The sequence below is a fragment of the Fomitiporia mediterranea genome (assembly GCF_000271605.1).
Source record: "Fomitiporia mediterranea MF3/22 unplaced genomic scaffold FOMMEscaffold_8, whole genome shotgun sequence".
In the NCBI taxonomy this organism is placed as follows: Eukaryota; Fungi; Basidiomycota; class Agaricomycetes; order Hymenochaetales; family Hymenochaetaceae; genus Fomitiporia; species Fomitiporia mediterranea.
Window position 1 is genome coordinate 3,200,824 of NW_006760393.1, and position 9,613 is coordinate 3,210,436.

General features: G+C 48.6%; 3 protein-coding genes across 3 annotated transcripts; 2 read left to right on the forward strand and 1 right to left on the reverse strand.

The window, feature by feature from the left end:
- Positions 1–951: 951 nt before the first annotated feature.
- FOMMEDRAFT_158917 (uncharacterized protein) lies at positions 952–1,497 on the reverse strand (the record flags this gene model as incomplete). Its single annotated transcript, XM_007268972.1, has 1 exon — positions 952–1,497. One exon carries the CDS (start codon positions 1,495–1,497, stop codon positions 952–954), a length of 546 nt encoding a protein of 181 aa, XP_007269034.1.
- A 214-nt stretch (positions 1,498–1,711) lies between these two features.
- On the forward strand, positions 1,712–4,452 carry FOMMEDRAFT_22103 (uncharacterized protein). The gene is made up of 3 exons (XM_007268973.1): positions 1,712–2,515; positions 2,570–2,894; positions 2,959–4,452. Exons 1-3 carry the CDS (start codon positions 1,749–1,751, stop codon positions 3,754–3,756), a joined length of 1,890 nt encoding a protein of 629 aa, XP_007269035.1. The 5' UTR covers positions 1,712–1,748; the 3' UTR covers positions 3,757–4,452.
- A 2,014-nt stretch (positions 4,453–6,466) lies between these two features.
- Positions 6,467–7,275, forward strand: FOMMEDRAFT_142279 (uncharacterized protein). The gene is made up of 2 exons (XM_007268974.1): positions 6,467–6,611; positions 6,693–7,275. The coding sequence occupies exons 1-2, from the start codon at positions 6,496–6,498 to the stop codon at positions 6,841–6,843; spliced, it is 267 nt and encodes an 88-aa protein (XP_007269036.1). The 5' UTR covers positions 6,467–6,495; the 3' UTR covers positions 6,844–7,275.
- The last annotated feature ends 2,338 nt before the right edge of the window (positions 7,276–9,613 follow it).

A 9,613-nucleotide genomic window follows, 5' to 3' on the forward strand; every position in this document is an offset into this window, starting at 1 on the left:
CAACGTACGCGGAAGGATGGGTGTAGCATCAGCACCAGCAGCGAAGGAGGGCGGTTGTCTGTCTGCCGGATGTCATCATGGAGATGACGTTGCTCAGGCAGAAATAACGAATACACCAAATTCCTGGTATATCCAATTGATACAAAGATAGGTGTCTAATCAGCGTCTGCTCATGCATCCGCACGGAAAGCATCACATCCGCCGGTCCCGCCGAGCATAATTCACTGCATGCTGTGTCAAAGCACAGAGCGACAGATACATAAAGAAGGCATGATATGCCTTTGTTATTGTGTGTTGAACACGAGCAAGGGTAGATTCTTGAGAAAGAAGGCGGTGGCATATGCTCGTTTGTGCGGGAAGCTCAGGAGCACGTGAACATAACTTGCAACTGGTCTGCATGACCAGAGCACCAATTAGCAGCATGATCGGCATCAGCAATCAGCGGCGAGATAACGTACTTAGAATATCCGCCAGCGATGCGGAGTCAATTGACCCCAGATGATGCAAACTGTGCGAGGTTAATCAGCGCGTTTGGACCGATGAGGCAAATCTATGTACGTTAGTCCGTCGAGCCTTTGTCAACATGTGCTTTTGAGTTCTCAATGTCTAGATTGTCGTACGCGCGACTCTCGGCTCGTCCATATCACCGCGAGAAAAAGACGTGCGGCTGCGAGAGTGAGCGCAGAGCGCAATGAGCGATTTGTGATGAGCCGGGCAGCCGAGTGGGAAAAACAAGAGGTTGGGAACAAGTGAACGGAGGGTATTGTAAGGCACAGAAAACATATAATCTAGACATTCCTATTCCCATTCCCTTTCACACGCACACGCGTACGGGATGTGCCGGCTCGGAAAAGCATCGTTAGAGCAGCTCATTAGTACATTCATGGACTGAAGGTACCAAAGGATTTCGGACATAGCGGAACGGCCCGTTGATTGTATTGTATGCGGAGATCAGCAGGCGTCAGAGCAGAATAAGTAAAGGCGGAAGAGAAAGCGAGAAACGAGAAGTTTGCCCGAGAGAGCGAGAACAAGTGTCCGAATCCGAGGAATCGCGTAACCGGGACCGTGCCAACGCGCGAAAAGAGGCAGGCACTGGGACTGCTGCGGGCTGGGAAGATCAGTCCAGGAGAGGCTTGAGGGCGTCTTGGAATCCGTAGAGGGAAGGATATACAAAGGCAAAGACCCGACAAAGACGACCTGTGCGGAAAATACCACCGTCGAGGTTCTTTGACGAGCCGGACGGGATGTCCGGAGAAGGATGAGGGCAACGTACAGGTGATCACACCAGAAACGGCAATGCGGGGCAGAAGGGCAGATGCAGACATACAAGAAGAGGGGAGGATGCAGAGATGAGGGCGGGAGATGACGACCGAGATTTGGCCAGGGAATAATGCTTCTGGAGGGATGCCATAGGCAGGCTATTCCAAGGCTTTTGCCAGAGAGAGCGCGTGCGTCGCCAGGCCGGAGAACCCTCGGAACATCAGTATTTGTGTTCATGACAAAATATTAAAAATAAAATGGTATTCCATCCGGGAATCCCTGTCGAGTGCAGTGCAGAATCAGCCTAGTGCCGAGCGTGCAGAAGAAGCTTAAAGGCGATGAATAGGTATACTGTAACTAGTACTGTACTGTACCATGAGGGACAAGAAAGTATAAGAACACGGCTGCTTCCCTCAGCGGATATCCGCCCAAACATTGATTCCCCGCATCCGACGAGCTCAGTCAGTGCATAGTTATTCTACTAGGTCATGGACATGCAGACCTCACGAGCCCATTTTGCCCTCGACTCCGCATCGGCGTCCGTGCTGAGTGCATGGGAGAACTCCCAGCGTCACCCTCCGGCCCATCGCCAGCCATTTGCATATAACGGGTACCCCCTCTCGCCCGTGTCGCCGTCGTCATCGCCCCCGTCGACCTCATCGTCTCTCCAGATGGCGACGAGCAACCCGTGGACGCCGCCGCCGGTCTCCGAGATGGAGATAATGCAACTGCGGCGAGGCCTGCAGGTGCACATACCGGCGACGGGACCAGTTGCCGAACATGAGCCGAGGATGACGGCCAATCAGCCCGGCGCCCCCTTCAACTTCGACTTTGATTTCTCCCTCCCACACCTTTCTCTCCCGCCGCCATCTTTCTCGCAACATCTCTCTCAACACCAACAGCAACAACACCAACAGCAGCGCTGCTCGCCACCTCTCCCAACGCCGACCTCACCCACTTCATCATCCGAATTGTTTTCTTCGCCACCCGCACATAACATGAGCTTCCGCCGAGAATCTTCCCCATCCTCATTGAAGCGCTCCGCTTCCGACGACAGGTCCGACACCTCTGCGGCTGCTTCGCCAGTGTCAAATAATAATAATAATACCAAGAAGCGAGCCTGCATGAGTCTCAAGGACTTTGTGCCACCGGACGTTACTGGCCTGTCAAAACGCGAAGCACGTCTTGTCAAGAACCGTGCTGCTGCGTTCCTCAGTCGACAGCGTAAACGTGAAGAATTCGAACTCATGGAAATGTATGTTCGATTTCTCAAATACAATGTGTATTATTTCTCACGTCCTTTCCCCAGACGCGTTGCAGAGCTTGAGCGAGAAAACTCTCGCCTGCGTGAGCTCGCAGACGGGCAGACTCCCTCGACTCCTTCACTTTCCTCCGAGTCCTCTGAACTCGAGTTACTTCGCATGCAGCTTGCATCAGCTCGTCAGCGCGAAATTGAACTTGTTCATCGTCTCGAAGTTCTTAAACACGAACAGAAAGTTAAGACGGAAGCAAGCGAGCCAGTCCTTAGCGACGGAACCAATTCTGATGCAGGCGCCAATTCACCGCTCATGGCGCCTGCCTCACTCAAGAACATTGTTGCAAACCCAAAAGGCGGTGCGAGTCTCGGACTGATGGTTCGTTTCTGCTCCTTCACAGAAGACTTAATTTTGTGACATTAATGTGCTTTAATTATTTTAGGTACTGCTCTGCGCCTTGCCGTCTTTGCTTTCGCATCCGTCTTCGCACCCTCGCTCCACTCTCCCTACTTCTCAGTCTTTCTTGGACACGATCCAATGGGATGGCCCTTCTTTCTTCCCCACTGCAACATCAGGCACTGCGACAGCCGAAGACGTTCCATCGTGGGAACTTGATTTCTCTGGCGTCAGCTCGGGCAACATGGCGATGGACGTCGACTATACTAACGCTCAAGACGCCAACGAGGGTGATGAATGGAAGAAACTTGAACTAGGGCTTGATGGCGCTGAAGACATGGGCCTGTCTGGTCTTGGACTAGGGGCGCTCGACGTCTCGTTTTCTACCCGAAAGACAAAGGACGGGAAGATCCGCGTGCGCGTCCACTCGCCACCATCGGCATCTTCACAAACTCCTGCATCATTAGAGTCAGTGTCACAGATGAAGATGGAACAATCGACCCCAACAGTAGATGATCTCGTCGATCCATCATCGCTCATGTCGTTCTCACTCCCGTCACCTGCCAACTCCCAGTCATCGCCTTCGACTTCCGTTTCGAGTCCACACGAGGGTCCAAACCCGCTTTCGCTCTCGTATGTAGATGCAGACCCGCTTGGCCCTTTCTTGGGTGCTGGTGCCTCACCCACGGCAGCTTTCGATCTGGGCTCACCATTCGATTTTTCTTCATCTTCCTCCGGCTTAATCGGAGGGCAGTCGGGAGAACGACGACGTGTTCGTATCGCTCTCCGCAGTTTGCCTCAGCCCGGCGGCGAGGGTGGTGAATGGGAGGTCGAGGTGCGATGACATCATTCCGTGTACATAATATATTTTTTCTGCCTTTTCCTTTCTTGTGTTTGTTCCTATTTGTTACCCTTTGTTTTACTTATTCCGTTTCCTTCTTGCTCTTAACTCTGTTTTCCCTTTCATACTTCGCGCCCCTCTCCCTCGTGCCGCTATAGGGCACAATCATATTTGCTATCGGGTCTATCGAGGTCTATCTCTGCGCTGCCGCCGTTATTATATCCAAATCTGTCGTGTTGTGTTATCGGTACCTTCCGAGTGCATCACAATAGCCCTGTTTATGCGCCTCGTCCCTCGTCCCTCCTTTCTACACCCGCATATCGTCACCTTTTCTATATTCTTGTCCCTTACCATCCCCTGGCGCCCCACTTGCTGTGCTCACCTTGCTATCACCACGCCTTACCTCACCCTGCTTCACCTTTCTCTTGATATCGAGTTGAGCTTCCTTTTATTTCGAGCTTTCTATTGTAAATTATATTATGTTCGAACCCTATTTTCGAGCATGTCTATATCCCTTATTATTCCGTTTTCATTGTCTGATATTTCTTGCTCTTGGGTCTCTCACGTCCTGTTTTTGCTTTCGGGCTCTTTGGGCTCTCGCGTTGGTACTACACAGTACTTGCAAAAAAGATGAATGGAATAAACATAAACTACATACATAACTTATTGTACAAGAAATGATTATAGGCTCTCCTGTCCCTTATAGATATGATAATGGCATATTACTTTGTTCGCTCGATCTGTTTTTGGTATGCTTTGTTCCAAATTATTTCTCCGTGGTAAGTGAAGTGGGGCAATTGCCCTTGAGCGATGATCGGCGAAGTGGGTAGCACCAGTTTGTGGTGATTGTGCGGTACTTCGATGATCGATACGAACACATGCAGGCGGCAGGCCTTTAGATTCAGGGGGAAAGGTAGGCGTTCGGATGATTCGGATGGTTCGGAAGGTTAGAAGAAAGGAAGTGTCGACTCGAGGATTTCATATGGACGGTACTTTACTGCTGAATTGAGAGAGACGAGAATGGTATGAGCTTGTGGTTCTGGAGGACTTACACTGAGGTACTGAATAGTCGCTCCTAATTGGAGCTTATAGGTTCAAGGTAGCTTGTTCTGCGTCCATTCAGACGAGTACCACGTCGAACGTTGAATGCTAACGGGAGAAGAGAGGTCGCTTTGCATTGTCTGGTAAAAAGCGATATGGAGATATAGCAATGCATGGTATGGGCATTTGTTCGGCCAGGCCAGCTATGAGGGTGCTGAAATCTATCCAAACGGCCAAGACACGAGATTGGACGTGGGCGCACACGAAATCGGATTAGCCACCTCAGCAAGAGGCTTTGCGCGCACATGGGCGTTTTACGCACATCCGGCACCGAATCCGAACAGGTCTTCACGATTCTCTGGGTACTATTTTTTGCAGTAGGGTTTGAGGTCGGGTGAACTCGTTGAACGAAAAGACCAAGAGAAGAGTGGGAAGAGTGCTCGTACGAACTGAATTGCATGAGTAGCTCTTTCCATTCGTCTTCCATAATCAGATGCTTTTCGATCGTTGAGGGCCCCTTGTCCGCCGACGGGTCCGAAAGTGATTTTCATTCCGTACTCCGCAAGCGGAAGTTGTAAGCTTGATGGAGTCCTAACAGGTCTCACTCTCGGTATGAGAGGCTGACCAAGCTTGAACTTAGTTTTGAAAGTAAAAGATGAGTTTTTGAGTTCATATTGCTTACTTTCATTCAAGGCCAAAAGAAAGCTGCACGGTCTTGGGGCTACAAGACAGATTTAGTAGGACGGAGCCGGTACGACATCCGTATTAACACAGGGAGGTAACCGAGAATATCGTCCATTCTTCATAACTCAAAAGCATCCTTTCTTTCGCTTGACAGGTTCTCGATTCGAGTCGAGAAGTTCGGAGAAAATGTGAAAGAAAGAAGGCGGTCACTGAAGGAAAAGAATTTTACAAGGCCGCACAAAGGCGGTTATGGGACGAAAATGCGAGGAACGGAAGCAAAATACCCGGTAAAAGGGAGCCACTATTATCAAAGGTAATCTGACTATTTTCGTCGATCTGGGGTGATGGACGGATACGGATACGGAATCACTGAGGTGTCGACTCGGTACGATTCGGCAGAGAGGAGTGCCTGTGAGTATGATTCAGTGATTACTCACTCAATTCATGTCATTTGAGGAGAGATATTGTATTGAAGAAGTGAGAGACGACAGGCTAGGACGATATATTGTTGGGCACAAATGGGAGGAAAGAATGGTGTAGTGTGAAGGGTTAGGATACTCCCGAGTTTCGCGCGCTTGTGCTTCGGGGTTTCGGTTCGATTTGATGGGATGTGCGGCGTGCGCCGGTTATTTGGGAGTAGGCGGTCGATGCGGCGTCCACAAACACAGTGCCGGTCAGGACAGGATGTCATGTCGTTGTGGTGGTCGTCGATGGCTCGGAGAAATGCAAATAACTCCGTCCATGACCGACTTTCTTCGCGTGAAGACGAGGGTGCAGTGTACTCTGCTTGGTCGTGCCACAGCGTGATGGTTGGAAATTGGTTCTGCCTCAACAATTTTGATGATGACTTGTTGTGGTATGATTGGCAAAAGAATGACTAATCTTTTATTGAACCCGTGAGAACTTTATGCCTGAAAGAAGTACACTCACAATGACATGCACGCGATATGTTTTTGCTTTCTTCACCCTCCGAGGTACTCATATCCATCTGAACTGTATCACTCCTCCAAGGTGTTTATGCGGACTAACCGTTTTTACAAACTCCTCTTCTTGGCTGTCTTAGCCCATGTGCTCAGGAGTCCAGCAGGACTAGCATACTATATTACTATATGTTTAAAGCTCTCAAATCTCTGGTATTGGTCTTCCCTATCTGTGCACATATAATTATGAACTCTGAGAACACTCTTGTACACATTGCATTTGAAAAAAACCAGGCGAATCCGACACTTCGACTGCTCGATATGCAGTGATAAGCGACAGCACATGCCACCACTAAATCTACCACTCTCTTCTGTATTCGCGCGGCGTTGTTCATCGCTCGGCAAGTCTGCTTTGCATATCTTCTCGTATTTGAATTTGAAATAGGTCTTGTTTGAATATTCATCATACATATGATGATATCTTGACGCTACTGGTGGGAAGATATGTTGTTCAACGTGAAGAACAGTCCGACATTCATCCGCATTGTTAGGGTGACAGCGCTGCGGAATTTGTAGGATATTCGGTCTCCCGGTAGTGGCATTGCCTTGACAGGGCTGTCGCACATCGCCACAATGACTCTGCAGATCCCCGCAAGCTACGTGCGTACCAGATCTGCATTATCTCCTTCCAAGCTCTCGCATCGTCATCGTCATCAGCGTATTGATGGGGCTGATGCACTTCGCTGTCGCATCACTGCCAGCTTAGCGCCGAGCTCAGTTCTGGTTATCCAATCTATTCTCAATTTCTCGTGTCTCAAGACCATTAGGCCTTATCGGTGATCCCGGTTATCAATTTCGTCATTACTGAGGGAAAGAGAAAAAATAAACGCCGCTTCTAATAATAAGTTCTATCTCCTATCTTTCCAGTGCGTAATGTGGTTCTGAGCGACGGCAGTGGCTGCGGCAGCGACTATGGCTTCGACGCGCCCTCCTAAGGGCGCAGTATGTGCGGAGCGTACCTTATGCTTCAACAACCCTTGCACGCGCCCGCATCCGCCTGACGATGCTTCGCTTCGTTCATCCCGTTCTCTATGCACACAATACCATCCGGCCGAGCGATAACAGCTTGATTATACTCACGTCTAAGTATGTTTCCCTCCAGCTGTAGCTTATGCCTTTCTTATTGGGAAGAATGAATAGATCGATACTAGGATTTGACTGGGAAGGTCTATCTCTGGTCGTGTGCTACGTCAATCCATCAAGCTTCAGTCGTCCGTTGTCAATCCTCTTCCATACAGTGACTCGCGGTTTGGGGCGTTAACTCCGAGTGAGTTCCGTAAACATGCTGAGTCGCAGATTATCATGCCTCATTCCGGTCTCGACCTGTTTTTACATTCTACGCCCCCGCATGCTCGCTTGTCGAAGAGAGTGCGTTCTGCCGTCGATTCCTGCTGCGACTCATCGCACAAAAATATAGTCCGGGGTAATTTAAATGGATGGAACAGGAACAGCTACGAGCGAAGTCCTTCGTATTTTGGAGGGATCGCATGCCCTAGTGTGCTTTTGAACTTTGAAAACTGACTTCTTGAAGATTGTGTTTAAGGGATCATAAGCATGATTTTCGAGGAAATAAACATTATGACATGTGAGCTTACGGCAAGACTGCAAAAGCAATATAATTCTTGAGGATGAGCGCGTCCGAGCCGTGTGAGGCCATGTGCGTCCATATGTAGATCATGCAGGTCTTTCAGGGACGCCAGTATAGGGGACAACGCAAAGATTAACAGAGCTTCACGAGGGTAGGCTTCTGTAATTTGCAGAGGGATAATTGTGTACATCGTGACCCTCTATGTTTTTCTATTTTGTTATTCTGTTTTCCCTGTTCGTCATTTTGTTAATAGTAAGAGGGTTTGGGCGAGTTAATTGGCTGTTCGTGGTTATATGCTATGTGATCTTCCCGTATGTTCCGTTCTTCCCGTGTGTTCCGCACCTTTTATATGATGTTCCATGCGATCGACGCTCGACCCGCATAGAAGATGTACCTTATTTCCCCATACTGAGTATGGTTTGTGCCGTATCGTCATTGAAGTGTGCATGTGTTTTTTTTTGTTCCTGGTCGGCCCAGCCCGTACAGTGTCGTACAGTCAAAGTACGAAAAAGGATGAGTGGGATAGAAGAAGGGTACTTGCCGTCTTCCCTCAATTCGGTCCCGACCTCTCCATCCTTTGGTTAATCGACAATATTCCGGTATGTATCCGCATCGTCAAGCTAAACGCCTCTTTTGGATCTACAATATACTTGTTATATTGTAGATTGTAACGGTGATCTCGAGTCTTCATTACATTACTATCTATATCTCGTTCTTCATTTATAATCTATAACATCTCAACAAGTTATTATTGTAAGGCAATCTTCCATTCACTCTTTACATTATATCGTTCTAAATTTCAATACATTCGTTGTTCTACATGCAGTGTTCCGGATCGTGAGCTGTCCTTTTGTATACACACTCTGCACATGTAAATCCAATATGAGCGTTCATCGGTATTCAAGGAGTTCGGTATTCTCCGCAGTCCATAAAGTACTGACCATGCATCCCTTGAAAAAAACTCCGTTTGAATATGGAAGAAACCTGGGGTAACTCCGAGAGCAGGAAATAAGAACTTCTAGCGCGTCGGGTGGCACGTTCGTCCTCGCGCTCGCAAAGATTTATGTGCGATGATTCAGGAACTCAATTATCCCCCGCATACATCAAGGAGAGAGCAAGCTCTTCCGAGTGGTGACCAGAACGATCATTGTTCCCGCTTTGAGAAGAGGCACACTAGTGACAAGTCCGAATTGTCTCGATTGCGAGTTTACTAGACTCGGCGTACATCTCTCCCCACAAAGTAATACTAATAGTATCCACAACTCCGATCAGTATTACGGTATCACACATGATTTACTGTCTGCTCAACGCGACAACGACCCTCCCTGAAATCCAGAACGGATTCGAGCACATGCAGCACCATCGCATTAATCGGAATCTTTCTCTACTCAGCCCTGATTATCTTTAGTATAGCACATTGATGTACACTCAACGCAAAATTATTCTGCCTTAAGAATAGGATAACCTCAAGCACATGTAACACCACGCCACCATCGCATTCACCAGCTCAGCCCTGATTTTCTTTAGTACAGCACCAGCCTAGTAGTATACTAGTATAGTTATGAAG

What these genes read in the sequence shown, in the direction of transcription:
- FOMMEDRAFT_22103 (XM_007268973.1), top strand. Translation starts at nt 1,749, where the DNA reads ATGGACATGCAGACCTCACGAGCCCATTTTGCCCTCGACTCCGCATCG. An exon ending in GAATTCGAACTCATGGAAAT is followed by an intron (nt 2,516 to 2,569) that starts GTATGTTCGATT and finishes TCCTTTCCCCAG; the next exon opens with ACGCGTTGCAGAGCTTGAGC. An exon ending in GTGCGAGTCTCGGACTGATG is followed by an intron (nt 2,895 to 2,958) that starts GTTCGTTTCTGC and finishes TAATTATTTTAG; the next exon opens with GTACTGCTCTGCGCCTTGCC.
- FOMMEDRAFT_142279 (XM_007268974.1), top strand. Translation starts at nt 6,496, where the DNA reads ATGCGGACTAACCGTTTTTACAAACTCCTCTTCTTGGCTGTCTTAGCC. An exon ending in TTAAAGCTCTCAAATCTCTG is followed by an intron (nt 6,612 to 6,692) that starts GTATTGGTCTTC and finishes GAAAAAAACCAG; the next exon opens with GCGAATCCGACACTTCGACT.